The 21,058-nt window shown below is 43.4% G+C and overlaps 1 protein-coding gene across 3 annotated transcripts in view; it reads left to right on the top strand.

Moving 5' to 3' along the window:
* SAMD12 (sterile alpha motif domain containing 12) overlaps positions 1-6,281 on the top strand; it is a 312,509-nt gene extending 306,228 nt beyond the window's left edge. For all 3 annotated transcript variants that reach the window (XR_008307108.1, XR_008307107.1, XM_053249868.1), the window contains one exon: positions 276-6,281. Coding sequence is in view for 1 of the 3 variants with exons in the window: in XM_053249868.1 (XP_053105843.1) it covers positions 276-298 (23 nt within the window). In the remaining 2 variants the exon portion in view is untranslated. The remainder of the gene's footprint in view (positions 1-275) is intronic.
* The last annotated feature ends 14,777 nt before the right edge of the window (positions 6,282-21,058 follow it).

Here is a 21,058-nt window from a genome sequence, read left to right as displayed (position 1 = left end):
TATCCTGCATTAAAAGCATTTTGAACATTTTTTTAAAATCACAATACTCCTAATTTGATATGTAGCCAGTGAGATGAGTAAGTTATGTATTGGGTAGAGTGCTTGTCTAGGGAGGAAACGTAGGGATAGACAGGAAAAATACATTTGGGGGTACTTGGCTTCAGCAATCATTTGTATAAAACAGCTCTTACATTTTTGTTTCAACCACAATCCATTGTAATTGCCTTGCTCTGAAGTAAGCTTATGTTTACTGTCTGTTTTTTATTTATTAACAGCCTCAGCAGAGAGTTCTCCATAAACGTTACCAGCCACTAAAGCTGCAGCCCTGCCAGATGACACAAAAGTGAACTTTTCCTTTATGAAAAAAACGTAATAATGATAACAATAAACCATAAGCAATGGCACTGCCAGAAGATGATGGCCACCGAGAACTAGAAAACCAACCAAAATCCAACCCATCTCATCGACAGGACAAGCCCGGAAAATTCTCGGTTTGCTTCTGGAATTAAGATGCAGTGTATAACACAGCAATGCTAACTTCCTCCAGCTGGTATTGACAACACTTTTATGCTGGGAAACTGCTTCCGGTTTTCATCACTGTGCATAAACTTTGCATTTCCCTTAGGGAACTCTCCGTGCCCTTCACTAAAAATTCTGGGTTTGTGGTGTGTTTTTTTTAGCATGACTCTGGGATTATATTATGTATGCAGATGGCATGATGTTCTTTGGGGAGCGGGGACGGGAGGTACCAGCTCTGCACTCTCAGTGGAAATGTTCACAAATATCCTTAAGCCCTGATAGGAATGTAAACATATCCTGTATGTGTTAGTAACATTAGCTGAATGGTTTTCTGTTTTACATCAGCCTTCCATATGTGTTCTCTACACATATGTTCTAGCGGATTTGGTAGTGCTAATGTAAAGTTTCTGAGAACACATCTTAAAAGTTTCAGGTACTTGCACTGAAGTTAGTCCCAAAATAGCATTCACAATATGCATATCTTCACTGATTTATGCAAAGTCGGTTTGGTAACTTGTCTGGGCATTGCTATGGTTATTTTGACACTTGATTTATAGAGGTAGTAGAGAACGAAAGAACGTATGCATCTTTGCTGCACTCGCCCTCCATAACTGCAAGTAGTTTCTATTGTTTTGATGCATGTTAAATAATAGCAGAAAAGAAAATAATAGCAAAAAAGAGCCTTCTTTTATTGCAAGAACCTCTTGTCTTTTAGAATGATGACAGACGTAATATTTTTAAACCACTGGAGCCAGTTGGGATAGTACTTTCACTGCAGGCAATACAAACGTATTGTTTCTTGGGTACGTTAAAAAAAAAATTCTGCAAACTTGTAGCAAAAGCCAGCTGTGGGAAGTACTGACTGGCTAGTGCAAGTTCCAACACTGACACACTTTCCCTATTTCTGGAACAGTTGGGCAACCTTTCTTTCAATGCTTTCAATTTTTTTTATAAAAATAAGGTGAAGTTGAACATATAAAGGAATAAATGTATGTGTGCTATTTTACAGAATATATATATTTAAAAGGCACATTCCCTCCCTGCACAAGGCTGATGGCTGACCCAGCATTTGATTTGCATTCGATTTGCTGATATGCATGTGTGCAAAGTAAAGTGCATAGCTAAGAGTCAAAGCTGTGACTGAAGATCCTACTGTAGCCACAGTTTAAACATTACATCTGTCTTCATCATTCAAAGCTATTTGTGTTTGTTGCTGGACGTAAGAAGGTAGAGGGAACTGCCTTCCCTGTTTTGTCTTTATGTACAGTATATGGGAAAACTTTACATATGATGATATTGCAACTTTAAGAATCAAGGGCACAATTGTTTCTAGGGAGTAAAAGGTCTGCCAAGACCTTCTTAGTCTGTTCGGAAGACTAAAGCCTCCTGCTAAATGTTGGTTTTCCAAATGTGTTACTAAGCAGTTCCATCTAACAGCATTTTCTTCTTTTACTACCCAGCTCAGTTCCTGGGTTCTCGTCAGTCATGTGTGCCCCATGGTCTCCGGATTCCTCTTTCGTTAGTCTGGCAGATTGCCCACAGGTAGGGCGGTCAAGCCAAAACCCCTAAGGCCAAGGACATTTTGAAGTTCTTACATCTTTGGTAGAGTGTCAAAGGGCCTGGGGAGTGTTAGGAATTTGAGAGCATATGTTGCTTTTCATGAAGCTCACTGTCTTTTGAACCAGTCCTGGCTGTCTATTTTGCATTCACGTCTCTGTGTCTCACTCTCACAAACTACTGAGGCTGTTCTCACGAGCAGCCTAACCCAAGCTAGGACAGCCCAGCTTGGATTAGGCTGCTTGTGTGCAGCACCGTGATCCGTGCAGATTCTGGTGCTGCCCGCCCACCTAACCCCACTCCTTTACCTGAGCTTAAGGACGCAAGCATGCCCTTAACCCCGGCTCTGGGATCTGCTTGCAGCCCGAGCACACACAGAGACGGGTGCTTAGAACACTCGTCTCACAGGGGTATCCCCCAATGCAGTGCGCCCATTGTGGTGCATTGTGGGATATCTGGAGGCCAGGACGTTGGGGGATCTGCGCCGCTTACAACAGTGTGGCTTGTGTGGGCGCGTGGGGCGTGCGCCAAAGACAAGCAGAGCGATCGTCTGGGGTGGAAGGTAGGTTGAACCCTGCCTTCCTCCTAACTGACCCACCCTCCCTGCCCCAGTATTGGTCATGAGAATGATCTTACTGTCTTCAAAGTTGCCGAGGCCAAGCAAAACTGTTCACTTTTGACATAACTGTAGCTGGCGCAAGACTGTTGCATCCAAAGTGAGCTTTGCTCATTCCTGTTCCGTTTCTAGGTTGCCAAAACACAGCAGGCTCTGGTTTTATTGCTCAGGAGAGGGCTTTCCATCCAGTTTCTTGCTTTGGTGCCTACTGGAAACAAAAGTCTTTGTAGTGAAAGATCATGGTAGCATCCAAAGGAGATCAAATGACTGATTCTAAGTGATCTCTAAACCTAGTATGAGAGAGGGAAGCTCTGAAATTGATCTTTCTCTAGCCTGATGATAGACTGTTATACTATCAAGTAGCTTTGAATACATTTACCAAACATATAACAGGCCTTCATATAATGCTTCTCTTGAGTTTGTCAGTGCTACAAGCTGCACCTTAAGCCACTTTAAGAAACCAGCTGTGATGTGTTCACAGCTTGAACCACACAGCTCTTTTCCCTCTTGAAATTGCTTTGCCATTTACACCACTGCTTGATCTGTCTAGCCAGATGCAGCAACTGCTTGTCAGTTGGCTTACCTTCATTAAAAAAATGCAAGAAAAGCAGTTTCTATACATTGGCTAAATCACAAGTCAGGCATATCAGCACAGTTTATGGTGGTGGCATAAAGCAATATACAGTCAGGTTAGAGGGAGTCATTTAAATCCATCTGAATTTCCAACTTTCTTGATGACCTTTGATAAAGTCAATATACTATTCAGTTGTAGGGTGAGTTAAGACAAATTCTGGCAAGACAGTAAGCTGGTAACTTCTTGGTAAAATTCTGGGATATGAGTGAGCATGTTTCTGGTGAGCATGAAGTCCCAACTCTGTGGATCCACTGAAGTCCAGTTTCCAGGCCTTCCAGCCAACATTTGCTCAACATTCTCTGCCCATTTGTACCCAACATTTGAAGTTGGGCAGAGAATGTGGGGCAAATGACGGGTGGAAGGTTTAGGAACTGGACTGTGGTGGGTTCACATAACACAGCCACTGGCAGTGTGCACTCCTCCTGGTGATCGTGTGAACCCAGAACCATCAGACTCGCTTTGCAATTCATTTGCAGGCTTTTGATGAACATCCTGCTTCCCACATTCACCATCCAGATGTTTTTGGATGCTCACAAGCAGAGCAACATCCTTTCCCCTTTATTTATCCCCAACATTTAGAATTCACAGACATTTGACAATCGTGCTCCGCCAGATTGGTTTCTGCAATTTGAGTCAAAGTTGTGTGTTAAATATAATGAAACTGTTAGGGACTGGTCATACTGCAGTGACAGAGCACATGGTTTGAATGTATCAGGTTGCCATCTCTACTGTTGCCATCATTGTTTTAGAAAATCTTGGATGCCAGGGATGGGAAAAACTTCTGCTTGAGACTTTTGCCAGTGGAAATAGATGGTAAAGGTGGACCTCATCATCCACAGCATTGGCACTCGCAGTTTTGCGTATCCACAGTCGGATCATGTGCACCGACCTCAGTACACACAGTTCAAAAAAGCATTAAAATCCACATATCCACAGTTCCTAGGTGGTCAGAAATGATAATCTCCATAATTCCCAGGTACCATTTTGCTGAGCAGAAGTACTTTGTGGCTCTTGGGGGGGGGGGAGGTTTACCATTTTTAAAATGGAAAATCACCAAAAGTTGGAGTTTGGAGGAGCATCGCTGGACAGCTGGAGATCTGTGGAGCATAGTACGGCACTTTATTTCTCTTATTGCCACCGCTTTAAGCCATTTTTTTACTCTGGGAACCTAACCCTAACCCAATTGCCATTAACTCTATGAAGTGATCCTCACAGTCACTCCAGGAGGCTATCCCCTTCTGTGGGGAGGAAGCCCAAAATTGCTTACCTCCCCATACACTATCACTGCCTCTTCTCTGGGTGTCCAGATCTGGTCACAGAGCTGGTGGCGGGGGATCGGCGAGTGCGCAGGGCATCCTGGGGAGACCCCCGAGACTGGGAGGCTGCTTGTAGTCTCCTGGTCGGGGGTCTGCTCATGTGTTGCCGTAGCCTGGAGCCATGCCGCGGCGACACATGATCAGTGAAACATGTTTAGCGGAGCACTCACTCCGCTAACCTCATTTTAGGGGAGGGCTTCATAGGCAGGCTAGCCTGCGAGCCCAGTGGTTCTCATGATAGGGAGGAAACCGGGCTGGGGTTCCTTAGTCCAGTTTCTCTTCATTGTGAGAATCACCTCTATGTCTCGTTATCCATGATTTTATTGTCCACAGAACTCAGTGGGAATGGAACCCCCGCGGAGAACAAGGTCCACCTGTTTAGGGCTAGATGGAATGGTTGGACTCCGTATAAACTAGCTTTATAAGGCCATGTGATGACCAGAGGCGAAACTATGCACACCTTGCAGATTAACCTTATAGCTTACCTAGCTATGTATGGCCCTTCTATTCTGTTTCTCATCATAGAGCCAGAACAAAATTGTTTTCCTCTCTTCTTTACGAAAACCTTTCAACATTAGAACATTGTCACTCTGTTCCATCCTAGTTTCCCCTTCCTTCTTGCTGAAGCCAATTCCCTGGCTTAACATAAGAACAGTGCTGCTGGATCAGGCACAAAGCCCATCTAGTCCAGCATCCTGATTCATACAGTAGCCCACCAGATGCCTCTAGGGAGCCCACGGGCAAGAGGTATGTGCATGCCCTCTCTCCTGCTGTTGCTCCCCTGCAACTGGTTTTGAGAGGCATCGTGCCTATGAGGCTGGAGGTGGCCCACAGCCACCAAACTAGCAGCCATTGATAGACCTGTCCACCATGAATCTGTCTAAGCTCCTTTTAAAGCCATCCAAGCTGGTGGCCATCACCACATCCCATGGCAAAGAATTCCACAGATTAATTATGCGCTGTGTGAAAAAGTTCTTCCTCTTGTCCGTCCTAAATTTCCTGACCTTCAGTTTCATGGGGTGACTCCTGGTTCTAGTGTTGTGAGAGAGGGAGAAAAAATTCTCTCTGTCCACCCTCCACTCCATGCATAATTTTATACATGCTTCTTCATAGGAACTTCCCGTTGTCATTGCTGTAGCTCTCTTCTGGAACCTTCCCGACTTGCCAGCATCTGTGGCTCCCACAGTTGCACAGAGTTCTCATGGCAGGCATTTCTATACTTTATACTTTGAGGAAACCTTTCCATGTTGACTTGTCTGCTGAGAAAACCCACATGTCTATCATTGATCCTTTGGTGTTGCAAAAGGTTCTGGGGCATATTGTAGGGTGTGCACTCAGTTGATGCAGCACACAGGTCAGGCCTGTTAGAAGGCCCCCTTATCCCACTGAACTAAGAGTATACCCCCCAATATTCCACCATGGCTTTATACTGCAGAGCAAAGACTGGTAGTGAAGGGAAACCTGTCTTTTGGGAAAGCTTGTCTGCCATTACTGATCTACTTACTGCGGAAACCCCCTAGGGTTCTTCAGGGCATGGTTTGAAAGTACACGTTTTTTAAAAGCATTCTCTTCTGTTTTTTGGTGATTTTGTATATTCCAGGATTGTTTCCATTAATAAAGACACTATGATGTATTGTTATACAGGCCTGAAATCTAAAAGTTTTCTCAGGTGTTACCTTTATTCAAAGTTAGGTATAAACTTTGGACTACCAGTACAATGATCACAATTTTGCTTGCATTCTACAGAAATGTACTCCTCACCTTTAGAGCTTTGCCATACTTTCTTCCACACTACAGAACCTTCCGTTGGCCTGTTAGGAATGATAACATAGGGCACAATCTAGCCAAAGTTACGCATTTCCGGATCTCATCAATTTCAACAGGAGAGGATTAAGCATTATTCAGTTTAAATACTTATGCCTGGATCACTTCCTTTGTTTTTGAAGACAATAGTTCTCAGTTCTGGTCCTCTTAAATGGCCATGAGGAAATGTGTAACTGTTGTCAATGTTTTCTCTGAGGTATCAGGCAATGCGGAATGCATTCTGATAGATGGCCTGGGCAGAAATGTCCTCATTTACAGTATTGTCCGTAAATGGCTAAATCCTGTTAGCCATACATAGGATTAAAACTAAAGGTCAAATCAGCTACCATGTATAAATGTTAGCTACTGGCATAACTGTGATTGATTTCCTCTGCTTTTATAAATGATGAACGTAAAGGCAGTTCACATGATGGTTAAAGAGGGTAGAACTCTTGTTTTGGGAGCTGTGCACACTCCCAATTTTTGATGGTCTGTTAGGTAGGAGGAGGAGGGTTGTCTGTGAGAGAGGAGTTGGGCAGGGTGGCTTTTCCTTCGACCCAACACTTGCACCCAGCACGTTCACGAGGTAGGAGGAAAAGCCACCCTGCCCAGCTCCTGCCTCACAAATGATCACTCCCCGCCTTCACCTACCTATTTGCTTCCTTAACAGACGATCAAAAATCGGGAGCGCGGAAAGCCTCAGCAGCACAGTCCTACCCTCTTAACAACTGCATGTTATCTGAAGCCATCCTAAGAGCCCAATCTTAATCTTGCAGTAGAACATCAAGCCAACATCTCCTCTCCATTGGTGCAATGCCATGATTGACAGTTAAGAACATAAGAACAGGCCCAAGGCCTATCTAGTCCATCATCCTGTTCCATACAGTGGCCCGCCAGATGCTTCTGGGAAGCCCACAGGCAAGAGATGAAGGCATGCCCTCTCCCCTGCTTTTGCTCCATGCAACTGGTATTTAGAGGCATCTTGCCTCTGAGCCTGAAGCTAGCCTATCGCGATCAAGGCTAGTAGCCACTGATAGCCCTGTCCTCCATGAATTTGTCTAAGTCCCTTTTAAGGCCATCCAAGCTGGTGGCCATCACCACATCCTGTGGCAGAGAATTCCATAGATTGCATGTCAGCAGCTGGATTCAGCCCCAAATTGGAGCCAACCAAGCAGAGGTGTAACTATAGGGGGGGCAGGGGGGGCACGTGCCCCGGGCGCCATCTTTTCTGGTCACATGGGGGGCGCCGCCATGACCAATTTTTTAAAAAAAATTTAAAATTTTTGTTAATACAAATGTTTCCTGCTCAGTGCAGCAGCGCTGCAGCAGTCAAGGGAGCGTGTCGGTGCCCCCTTCCCCACGAGCGGTCCCTTCCGCGCTGCCTGCGCCCCCCCCATTGCTTTGCTTGCGCCTGGCGGCCAGTCAGTGGCCTGGCTTGGCGGCGGCGGGCGCTTGTGAGGAAAAACCTAAGTATAATGTAGTATGTTGGGGGGGGCAGTGGGGGGGCGCCATTTCAGTGCTTGCCCCGGGGGCCATTTTCCCTAGTTACGCCTCTGCAACCAAGCATCAGTTGTTGGTAAGCTGAACTTTGCAAGACCCCACTTCCCTCATTCTGAATGCTGCGGTTCTCATGTAGCACTGACAGCAGGAATCAAGGGGGAAGCCAGACTGCCACAGTACCCATCCTCAAGGCTGAAAGGCCGCTGAGCAGAGTTGTGTGAATGCCACAGTTCTGCACAAACTTTGTCCAGTGTACATACACTGGATTTTAGTTTGAGGGCACAAGTCAGAATCTTGACTTTCAATTTTTGCAAGTTATTACTACTTAGGGCTGCAAATACATGGACTTGACAATGTTCGTCCAATGCCTTGCGAAATCTCAGAAGGATGGGTTTCCAGAGGGGTGGGCGTTGCCCTGCACAGCTCTTTACTTTTGCCTCGTGACTATCAGAATCAGACTACATGATGTAAAGCAAACATACAAATGCAGGCTTGCTCCAATATTACTAACAGAAGCTTGTTGAACAATTCAGCTTTTTTATTGCAGAATTTGCACTTTATTTATTTATTATTTATTATTATTATTATTATTATTATTATTATTAAAACTTTTATACTGCCCTTCCAAAAGGCACTTGAGGTTGGCTCTCATGCCCCCCCTCACTCCTGCTAGCAAAACCCTATCACTGTAACTCCTTGCCTGAAAAAGTATAACTTGTCCCACCTCTTGAATTCGGCCTTCATGAACTAGCTAACGGCCTAGAGGTGAAAAGTGGCAATTTTTCTGTTGCTGCCCCCAGACTCTGGAATGCTCTCCCGGTGGCTATTCGCTCCTCAGTTTCCATCACAGCTTTTAGGAAAAAATGTAAAATCTTGGCTTTTTGCCCAGGCATTTATTTGATTCCCTGCTGCTGCTCTTTATAATCTTTATTGCTTTTATGCTTTTTGTTTTATTTTATTTTTAATCAGATTTGTTTAATATTTCCCCCCCACTTAATATTTTAATTGTGTCTTTTTTACCATCTTGTGTTTAAGATTTTTTTTTTGCTGTAAACCACCTTGGGATTGCTTTAATGAAAGGCGGTATATAAATTTAACTGCATTCTTGTGAATGCAGTGGGGACATTCCATCTGCATAGGATGTTGAAAACATAACTATCAAGTCTACAAAATGTTGTTTGTAACTTAGCTAAAAATGAAAACTCAGCCACCTCGGCCTGGAACCCAGGAACAATTCCATGGAAGATTCCTTTTTACCCTCTTTTGTGCTCTTAAGAAATTAGTCCTGCCTAAGAATGTCAGTTGCAAATAGGAGTGGCACCCAACATAATCTGAGCACACCTCTGAAGTAGAATCTGGCACATTCATAAAGTCCACCATCAATGTCAGATAATCCTAATGAATGAAAGTTCTTCTGCAGCTCAGATTTTAATCCAAGCCATAACAGAATTTAAGTCCTGGCCCGTGGCAAGGGCAAAGCCACCTCCTCCCACACTGTAGTCTGATCTAAATGCCCCCTCCTTGTGACCACTTCTCATGAAACGAAAGTGTCATTCCTAATTCGCATTCTTAACATAATGAAGTCATTCACACAATCAAAAACTGTGTTCTACCCAGGTTTGGGAGCTGTGTGTGCTCCCAATTTTTGGCTGTGTGGAAGCAAGGTAGGAGGGAAAGCTACCTTGGTTTTCATCCTACCTTGCTTCCATGTAGTCACTTTTCCTTCTACTATGCTTCCACACAACCAAAAATTGGGAGCACACACAGCTCCCAAACCTGGGTAGAACACAGTTTTGGATTGTGTGAATGACTTCAATATGTCGTTTGGTCCTCGGACTGCAGGAAAAAGAGAGGAGCACCAAGACATAACGATGAAACATGAGTTCACAGTCAAATTTGTAATCCACTGTAAGATCGATGAGGCCAATTTCACTGAGCCAATAGTGCCAAGTTCTAAATGTTGGCAAGTACTGTTTGGGGTCAGCTGAGGTATCAATCCAGGGGGCAACAGCAGCAGGCAAAGCACATGGAGCAAAAGGCTAGAAACAGGAGGGTCATGATTGTGGTACCCTGTTGACAAGTTGCTTGGAACTGATTCAGGAAGGAAGAAGAGTGATTAAAGTGTTGTATGAGGAGGCTGGTAGATATGAGTCACCTGACTTCTAGCTAGGAGATTCGAGACAATGATCACAGGTGGCACAAGCCCCGTTTGAGGCAGGTGCGTCACAGGCTGTTAGAGCTCTTGCCTCCAATCCCAACTGTCCTTAACACTGGTGGCAGGTGACACTGTCTTATCCTCACTGCCTGCTAACATAGCGTCTTCCTATCCTTAGGTTCTATATAAAGTTTCCCCCTGCTAAATTGCATTTTCTTTTTTTTTCCCCTCACAGAAGCTGTATTGTTTACTTCCTTTGTCTAGTAATGGTGAATATTCATGAACATTCCGTTGCATCACCATGGCGCAACCAGGTTAGGGCTGGGACCAGATTTACAAGCAAAACTGTTTTAAGCCTCATCTTCCACTCAGCTATCTTTCTAAACTCTCTGCCACTTTAACCACCTTATATAATATTTCATATATATGAAAGTAAAACACAAAGCTTAAGTAAGGAAATATGCTATAACTGAAAATGAATCGCTTATCTTCCTAGGGGATTTTTATTCTTCTTTTTTTGTTGTTTCTGGTGGTTGTATTAATACTCTCTTGGTATGAAACTGTCATGTAATTGATTTTGTTAAGGGAGATAAAGTCGTACCGGAGAGATGCTCACTAACCTCTCTCCCTCTCCCTTTAGCTCGTTAGTTTTTTCTGCTTTTTTCTGCCCTTGTGCATTAGCAGCTCTATTCTTTGCACTGTCATTTCTCTCTATTCCACAGTAATTTTGTTATTTGACAACTAGACTTTAAGCAGCTGCTGACTAAACCTTTAAAATGGTAACAGGGTTTGTATTGTGTAAGGAGCATGGGCTGGAATCTTAGATGGCAAAAAGCCTACATCTTTCAATCTCTCTCAGTGGGGGGAAAATGTTCCATGTGGACTTGCATCCATTCAGAACCCATCCCTCCTTTTCTTTTTAGAAATTAGAAAGGTCTCTGTTATTCAGAACACTGTAGCAAGGAGCGGTGGGGGGGGGAACACCCCTTTATTTTCCCTTCTTCTAACAAATGATGTCTTTGGAACTTCCATCTCTGAAAATATACCTGTAGGACAAATAGCTCTCTTCTCAGGGTTATAGGTTAGTATATTATTTAATTTTTAAGGGGATATAATGGAAACGGCCAGAATCAATACTTGCAGCCATCACTACCTACCCGTAGGCTGGAATTGAATGTTATGATAAATGTGAAGTTGCTAAAGAAAACAGCTGCCCTGCATCTCCTCCTCTTTCCTCGCCTGGTAACATCACTTAAAAGAAAATGTGGAAGTGAAGTGAAGTGATTGTGCTCCGTTTCCCCTGCCTCTATTCCACTTCCTTGGCTACCGTTGTAGGAGCGAACTATGGAGGACTATGGCATGATATCACACGTCTGGCTGTACTAGAAATTGCTAAAAAGTGGAGAAGAGCTAGTTTGGGCATACAGGATGGCCGTGTGCATGCTGACAGTGCACGCAGCCTGCTGGGAATAGCACTGCAGGCGTTCGCAGCCTTTTGGAAAATGGGCGCCGTGCCCGGAAAAGTGGCAGGGTGGCAGATGAGCAGGTGAAGACCTGCTTACCTGGTTTTTAAAGGAACCGATCCTCACTCTGCCCGCGGCTGCCTGAGATAGTTCGGACACATCCCTAACTGTATCCGTGGAGAGCCACTGCCAGTCTTTGTAGATACTACTACTATTACTACTACAACAAATATTTATATAGCGCTTTTCAACAAAAGTACCCAAAGTGGGTTTACAATGAGAAATACAAATAAATAAATATGGATCCCTGTCCCCAAAGGGCTCATAATCTAAAAAGAAACATACGTTAGATACCAGCAACAGCCACTGGAGGGATGCTGTGCTGGGGTTGGATAAGGCCAGTTGCTCTCCCCCTGCTCAATAAAGAGAATCACCACTTTTAAAAGGTGCCTCTTTGCTCAGTTAGCAGGGGCAAGATGGACCAATGTCTGATGGTATAAGGCAGCTTCCTATGTTCCAAAAAACTGATCAGGGCTTAGGTGGGCCTTAAAGACCCATCTTTTTAGCCTGGTCTGGTTTAAATTGATTTTTGTTTTGTTTTAATTGTTTTATTATTAATTTATTACTATTCATTTCAAATTTGTAGACTTGCCCATACTTATGTCTCTGGGCGGTTTATAGCAACATAAAACAGATAAAAAATGGAGACCTTAAAACAATTTAAAGCCACAGTCCAGTTAAAAAGCTTGGTTGAAAAAATAAGTCTTTAGAGACTTTTTAAAAGGTTGTCAGAGATGGGGAGGCTCCACTTTAGGAAGGGCAGTATATGAATGAATGAATGAATGAATGAATGAATGAATTGTGAATCTCTCTATTTCCCCTTGTAAGGAAACATCTGTAACTTGAGCATGCATACGCCAAATATACAGCACAAGTTCTTTCTGAAAGTACCCTTTAAATACAACAGGCTCCGAGAGTGATCCCTCGGATGGCGGGGCGGAGGGGGGGACTTCCACTAGTTATATCTTTCCAACCTGAAAGTCTGCCCTTAGCAAACCTTTGTTCCACCCTTGCAAATGGCTGGTGTTTTCCATGTACTTGTTTATACAGGAACACAACATGCAGAAAAACCAGCCTCAACAAAGGAATAAAGGGACATGATGCTGAGGATAGCTGCATAAATTTTTATACCACCATGAGCCATTTCGGAAAGGCGGTATAAAAATCAAATAAATAAATAAATAAATAATCTTGACCACAACTTGACCCTTGGGAATCTGACAGTGGGGTAACCAGTTGTCCAAGACAATAAGGCTGTTCTCATGATCATTAATTGGGTCATTCCTGACATTTAATAGTATGTTAGCTAAAAGCTAGGTAGGAGGGGGGAGTGATCCCCTGTAAGAGAGAGGAGCTGGGCAGGATGGCCAGCTCAACCTACCTTATTCAAGTGCTGTATAGGACAGCACCAAGCTGCCCAGCTCCTCTCTTGCAGACAATCTCCTCCCCCTTCTCCTACCCAATTAACGAACATGTGAACTGCAATCAGTGCTAATTCCTAGAGAGGATTACCCTGAATTGACCATTCATGTTTCCACGAATAAATAGAATGCATCAAGATGATGGATTAAGTCAACTTTAAAGCATTACTTTATTAGAATAATAGCACTTATTCTTATTCTAAACGTAACATAAGTGGATTGGTTGCCCAACACTGAATGATTTATAGTGATTTATGTGTGACTTCCACCCCCTATGTAGTTAAATAAAAACCTAGCAAGCAGATGAAGGATAAATAAAAGCAGTTTGTTTTCAAGCAAAAAAATCAATCCAAATTCTAAGCCTGAGCCAATGCCTTAAACATTAATGTTATTCAGAAAAGGATTCCCATCGATGTATATTACTCATCATTTCCTTCACATTACCATGAACTTTTGTATCTAATTTTCAAAATTGTATTATACTTTGTCTCTATTTAGGGGCCTACCAATTCTATTCATATTTTTCAAGCTGCTAGCTTGTCACCGAAATGTCTGTGGCAAGAAGGTTAAGAGATGACATGCCTGAGAATATGGAACTGGGCTCCCTAATTGATTCTACTTACGTTTTTCCAGCTGTCATTCATGCTCTCTTTTGATTGGGGAAAGAAATCCTTGCTTCTCTCTAAGCAAACAGACGTGTTCTAAGGTGAGGAAGGGCAGTAGGGTAGGGAACTAGCAAAGGGGCAAGTTGTGAGGGAAGAATGGAAATAGGCCCTAGCCTAAGCCCAGAAATGAGGGAGGGGCTGAGAAACTCTTCCACACAGGACATCTCTCATCTTGAGGAAATTCCCTGTGAAGCCACTCAACAAGAACTCAGGATAATGCAAAGAGTATTTGCCAGTGTCAAACAACTCCCTAGATGCAGTCAACCTGTAGAAGAGTTTAGTCATAGGGTGGGTTCAGATGTTGTGTAGAATCTCTGTTATCTAAACATTTGCACAAAATGAATTTTTTTATTCATTTTGAATTTGAATCAAATTCCAAAAATTTGATTTGAATTTGAATCAAATTCAAATCTGGTCTGAAAATTCAATTTGAATCAAATTTGAATCGATTTGACCCCATTTTGGCACCTTTTAAAACCAGTCAGGGGGCCTGAACAGCTTTTAAAAGGTGTTAAACAGCTCTCGGATCAAATTTGAATCAAATTTTGAAAATTCAAATTGAATTGCCCTTTTAAGGGGTGAGTTGATTCAAATTAGAATCACTCAGATCACCTGGATGTAAGTTGAATCAATTTGAATCGATTTGCACATCCCTACAGTTAACATCAGGCTCCACACAATGTCCCTCATCCTCAGGAGCACACCCTTCCCCTCCCATCTCTGCAGAAGTGTCTACTTCCTTTCTAAGTTAGGAAAGGTTGAGATTGGTTGTGACGTTCAAACCTACAAATCTTGGCTTATTCTAACCTACTCCTTTCAGAGAACCCAAGACTGATCACTTCAGTCCTCAGGTTCAAATCTCGGGTTCTCTGAAGCAAGTAGCCTAGAATAAGCTGAGATTGGTGGGTTCAAAAGTCACAACTAATCTTGGCTTTTCCTACTTTAGAAAAGAAGTAGATGCTCATGCAGAAATGGGAAGGGGGAATGCACTCCTGAAGCTAAGGGATGCCCCACAGAGCTTGACATTTGCAGGCATGAACCTACCCATTGGGGAAGAAATTTGCATGTCCTTCTGTCCTCCATCACCACTTAAGAAGATCCCTGCTGGATCAGACCAAAAGTCTTATCATAAGAACATAAGAACAGCCCTGCTGGATCAGGCCCAAGGCCCATCTAGTCCAGCATCCTGTTTCGCACCGTGGCCCACCAGATGCCTGCTACCCACCGTAACCAACAAGATCCCCCTGGGGAAGCCCACAAACAGGAGAGGAAGGCAAGTAGTCCTCGTCCTCTGCTTGCTACTATTAGAAATCTTTATATACCACTTTTCAGCAAAAGTCCTCAAAGTGGTCACAAAGAAAAATGACAAATAAATAAGTTGGTTCCCTGCCCACAAATCGAAAGAAACATAAGATAGACACCGGCAGCAACCACTGGAGGGATATTGTGCTGGTCTGCTGCTCCCCAGGAATTGATCTTCAGAGACATACTGTAGAGACGAGCAGGTAGCTTGGAGCCACCATGATTAGTAGCCCTTAACAGACTCCATTAATTGGTCTAATCCTCATCTAAACCACTGGCCATCATTAGTTCTGTGCCTCACTCCCTCTATCTACCTTCCTTCCCTCTTTCCCCACTGCTCCCTTTCTTCTCTTCTTCACCAGCCCCTTGGAGCAAGTACTGCTCCATCAGAACTGGCTGGATCTTCTACATAAAGTAAATGCAGAACTTTGGAAATGTCTTGATTCCGCGGTCATGAGCAAGGTGACTGATTTTACTCAGACATAGGAACAGACAGTGCAAGTGCATTCCTACCAAGAGCTGGGCAAATTAGTATAGGAAGTCTTAAAAATAGAGAGATATCATTTTTGTCCGTTCTTACTGAAATCCAACTTAAATCCTTAGGAAATGATTATGGACTAGGTTTAATCTCTGCAGAAAAGCCAGCTCAGAAAGTTCCAGAAAAGCATTCATTGGGGGCAGGGGCAAGGGGCAAAGCACCAGTTCACATTTCTTCTTGTTCAAGAGCCAGCTCAAGTGTTCTGACTCTTTCACTTCCTTTGACACCGGGTTTCTGCTAGAATAGCCTCTTCCAAACATATCCTAAGGAAGCTGATATCCCTTATAGCTTTGCAGTGCTCAGTTCCCCAGTGATGCCAGAATGCAATATTATCATAAACCATTCAGGATGGATTTGAGCGGGGAAGTCTCTTTTCTCCTTCTTGCTGTACTTAAGAATGTATACCAAACACATCTTTCGGTACCTGTTACGGCAAAATCCTCCCATTGCTATGAATGCATCCCTTTAATCACATTATTTCTATTAAGCGCCTTGCAGACGTCAGCTGTTTTGCATCATCAGCCACCAAATTAAATAACTGTCCCTCCCCCCCCCAGAAAAGCAAGATCAATACTGTAGCAAAACTGCATATGAGCAATAAAAAGCTGACCATCGTGTAGCAAATAATATTGATCTACCCAGTTAAATGCTGAAGGGGTACAAGTGCAGTGTTCTGCTTTGATTATTAGGAGTCTGCATTTGTATAACTTGGTTCCACTTTGCTAGATTTCTCTCCCCCCTCCCTTCTTATTTGAGCAAAACAGATTTCTGGAGTTCTTGTACCATTGATTCTCAGGCCCTCGATATCCAAAAGCGATCATTTCTGTTTCACTCCTCTGGGATGAGATGACTCTGAGTTATGAGTAGCCTCTGCTCCAGATCAGTGCTGTTCCATAAGGAGATGATCTTCCAACCAATGCTAAAAATCCATCTGTAAGAAGAGCGCATTTGTCAGATGTTTCTAATCCGCCCAGCAGAGCTGTGAGCTCCACTGACCCAGATAAGAGGTATCCCATTGCTAGCCTATGAAGTCCGAAAGCGTCTCAAGCTGTATGAGATACAGGAAATAGCTTTCAAAAATGTATGCAATTGTTCTTTAGTCAGTACAGGCATACCCTAAAAACCTACTCCCTGATTGTCTGGGACTCCTGAAAGTGCCATGACTATGAGCTGGGAGGCCACTCACTGAGAAGGTACTAGAAAAATTGATGAGATTGCTCCATAATGTAGTTGGACAACATTACCCCATGAGTTAGCAATGGCAAAGAACATTGGCTGTGTACAGCTTATTATTGCTGTAGACAAACTGAGGTCAAAGCAAGAGGGCATTTCATGAAAATATTCATCAGTATTGAAAAGTGGCCTTTGGCAATTGCTGTGAAAGTGTCCCATTGCTCAAATGATCCCTGATTGGCTAGGATTGCCTCGACCAATATAGAAAGCATTGCCTTACTTTAAAATGGGATTCAGTTTCCCATAGTGATATAGCACATAGGCAAATCTGATTCGTTACATAAGTTGTGGCACCATCAGTACATGATCCTGATAAGCTAGAATCCCTTGAATGAAACAAAGAGGGAAAATTGTGCAGCAAAGGAGAGAAACAGTAGTTGTGAACATTGATCAAACATGTTAACAGACTCTGAAGATCATTTTGACCCACCCCACCCCCAGATTACTACTATGGACATGAGTGAACCACAAGACCAGTCTATTTCATAGCTTCAGAGGTACAAAGCAGAACTTCACACCAGGCCAGGAAAGAGATCTGAAACTTCCTGAAGAAGAAATACTGTACCTACACTCATAGGTACAGACATCCGTAATTGGAATTCTTTATTGGAATTTAGGAGAGCCCTAAAGACCTACCTGTTCGGCCTGGCCTTCCAGTGCTCTTAAATTGTTTTAAAGGGTCTTTGATGTTTGTGAACTGCCCTGAGCTATTTTGTAAGGGCGGTCTAAAAATTGAACAAATAAACAAACTAACAAACATTTGGCTCTACCCTAGTACAATCCTAATGGGAGGGCCTGAATGTTGGGTGGCAGTGAGGTGAAAGCCTGTTCTCTCTCTTTTCTGGTACTGTAGCTACTTCTAATGCTATACGAATTGCTGGAATGGTGAAGTTGACTAGCACCACAAGCAGCTTCCGGCCTAATCCATTTTACTTCTAAGGAACATAAAAGAAAGGAAATGTTATTGAATATCCTTGAGTAGGAGCACACACTGTTCAAGGAAAAGTCGGTTTTTAAAATGATAAACAAGTGTTCGTGAAATGGCAAAGCTGCAGAAGAAAACTGGCATTCAGACAGACATCAGTGGAGGAACTGACTGACCAGAAAAGGGTGGTTCCTTCTATCAGCAATGTAAACTGCATAACTGTACAATTGTGCTAAAGAATATTGCTCACTGTGCTAGGTCAGAACTTAGGCTCAGAACATTTTAGAGAAATGTGAGAGACAGAAAAATAGGATGCTTGCATACTGAGCCAGACCATTGGTCCATCCAGCTCAGTAGTCTACACCAACTGGCAGCAGCTCTCCAAGGTTTCAGGCAGGACCCTTTTCCAGCTCTTCCTGGAGATGCCAGGAATTGAGTCTAGGCCCTTCTGCATACAAACAGATGCTCTACCACTGAGCTACAGTCCGATCCCTAATTTTCTTCCCAATTATTACCCCAGATCCCTGTTAGCATAGTCCTGGAGACATTTCTTCAACCTGCCTTCTAGTATTATCTCCCCTATCTCTTCTTCCACTTTTTGTATGCATCAAAATTACTGTAGCCGCGGCTACAATACCTTCAGCCAGTGGCTCTAATTTGCTTCAGCAATGCTTGAAGATCTCAGGTTTCTCCAAATCAGAGAGCCAATTTCTATATTTTGGGAGCACATTCTGTTGTCTGGGAATCAGTCCAGAGGGTAGAACAATATAACCCCCTTGCAGATGGTGAAGATTCATAGTAGAGTTGGCATCTGTAGGCACTTCACAGGCATAGCACACATTCGGCTGGATGTTTGATGGAGAGGAACTAAGAAACTAATGTACTTCCCTTTTCAAGAAGGAGGAGGCTCTTTCAGTCCTCCCTAGAGGAAGATTGGTTGTGGTCTAAAGCCTTTCCATAATACACATGGGATGGCAATATCATCAGATTCATATAAGGCCTATCCACATGTTATATTCAGTGCATGAAAATCTGTGCACAGTGTGCATATATACAATCTGTACACATGTACAGTTCTTCACATGTGCATGTACAGTGCTACACTTCCTCTCTGTTTCCTGCATGTGCAGGCATTTACACAGAAACATGTACATATGTACAAATACTAGTATGCACGTACAACTTAATGTCTGGATAGGCTATACTTGCAGATGAATTGCTTGTCCATACAACAACAAATATTTATATACTGCTTTTCAACAAAAGTTTCCAAAGCAGTTTACACAGAGAAATCACAAATAAATAAGTGAAACTCTGAGCAAAATTTGTATCAACCCTTGTTCAAAATTTGGCGGGGCCACTGGGGACAGCAGATAATTTTGCTTCTAGGCCAAATTTGGTTCTAGGGCTGTCAGTTTCCAATTCCTACATATTCTAGATTACACTTGCCCCACTTTTCACCAGTCATGTTGTTTCCCTGTTTTTTTCCTGGACTTTCCTCAGAAACCCAATTCTTAGTTGCTGCAGAGGTTTTGTATGCATTAGGGTCATACATAATCTGTCAGTTTCTTGAGAGTGTCTCCATTGTCATGGATGGATCACCATCTGGTTAAGGTTGGTATCATGGCCACTACCCACCACTGCAGGGGTGCAGAACCTATTAGGATGGTCTGCCTGAGAAGGCTATTGGATCCCATAGGATTCCAAGAGGCCTTGGAAGCTTTCAGAGTTGGTTCTACCGGTGATCCTGTTGATGTCCTGGTAGAGCCCTGGAATAGGGAACTTACCAGGGCAGTAGCCACAATCACCTCTAAGCATGCTCTCCATTCCACGCAGAAATTGGCCCCATGATATACAGAACAGCTATGGGAGCTGAAGCAACAAGGAAGACTGGAGCACAAGAGAAGGAGAACCTGACTAGAATCTGACAAGATATGTCATAAAGCCAATTTAAAGGCTTATACTGTGGCAATACATGCAGCAAGGAAGAAATTACTTTCTGTACATATTGCACCTGCAAGTTCACATCTAGTCAAGTTGTTCAGAATTGTGAGGGGATTGACTCAGGTTCCCACCTCTCTGAACCTGAATTTGGAGTTGTCGTCATCCCACTGTGATGCCTTTAATAACTTTTTCACATATAAAATATCTCGTATTCGGGCCAACTTGGACTCCAGCATTACTGCAGAGTCAATGATAGGGGCATCCAGTAACTCCTCTTGTTTGATTAGAATGCGTCCGTTTCAATTTGTGATTCCTGAGGATGTGGACAAGCTTCTTGGAGGCGTTTGGCCTACCACCTGTCTTCTGGATCCATGCCCAATATGGCTTATATCATCTAGTAGGGAGGCTGTTAGAGATGGCCTAGCTGACATCATAAATGCCTCACTAGAGGAGGGCAGGATGCCTCCATGTTTGAAGGAGGCAATTGTGAGACCTCTTCTTAAGACGCCTGCCCTAGAACCCTCAGTGACGGATAATTGTAGGCCAATCTCCAACCTTTCTTGGTTGGGCAAGGTGATTGAGAGGGTGGTGGCTGATCAACTGTAAGTAGTTTTGGAAGATACTGATTATCTAGACCCATTTCAAACTGGCTTTAGAGTGGGCTATGAGGCTGATCGGCCTGATGAATTATCTATACCAAGGAATCGACAGAGAGAGTGTGACTCTGCTGGTTCTTTTGGATCTCTCTGTGGCTGATGGTATCCTGAATCATCTGAGGGATTTGGGAAAAGGGAATACTGCTTTGCAGTGGTTCTGTTCCTATCTCTTGAGCAGATTTCAGATGGTGTCACTTGAGGATAGTTGCTCTGTGAAATGAGAACTATTGTAAGGTGTCCCTCAGAGCTCCATCCTTTCCCTGATGCTTTTTAACATCTACATGAAACTGCTGGGTGAGGTCATCAAGGGATTTGGCAGGGTGTTATCAATAAGCTGATGACAGTCAAATCTATTTCTCCATGACATTGTCACCAGGAAATGGCATAGCTCCCTTAAATGCTGCCTGCCTTCAGGCAGTAATGGGATGGATAAGGGATAATAAATTGAAGCTGAATCCAAACAAGATGGAGGTACTAATGGTGAGGGGTCATAATTAAAGGGATGTGATAGAACTTCCTGTTCTGGGCGGGGTTCAACTCCCACTAAGGAACAGGTATGTAGCTTGGGAGTGCTTCTGGGCCTAGGCTTCACCCTGGTGTCTCAGGTGGAGGCTATGGCCAGGAGTACATTCTATCAATTTCAGTTGATATGACAGCTGTGTCTGTTCCTTGAAAATAATGATCTCAAAACTGTGGTGCACTCACTGGTAAGTGCTAGACTTGACTACTGCAATGCAGTCAATGTGGGGCT

Source organism: Hemicordylus capensis, chromosome 4, assembly GCF_027244095.1.
Source record: "Hemicordylus capensis ecotype Gifberg chromosome 4, rHemCap1.1.pri, whole genome shotgun sequence".
Classification (NCBI taxonomy): Eukaryota; Metazoa; Chordata; class Lepidosauria; order Squamata; family Cordylidae; genus Hemicordylus; species Hemicordylus capensis.
This window is presented reverse-complemented; position numbering and strand designations above follow the sequence as displayed.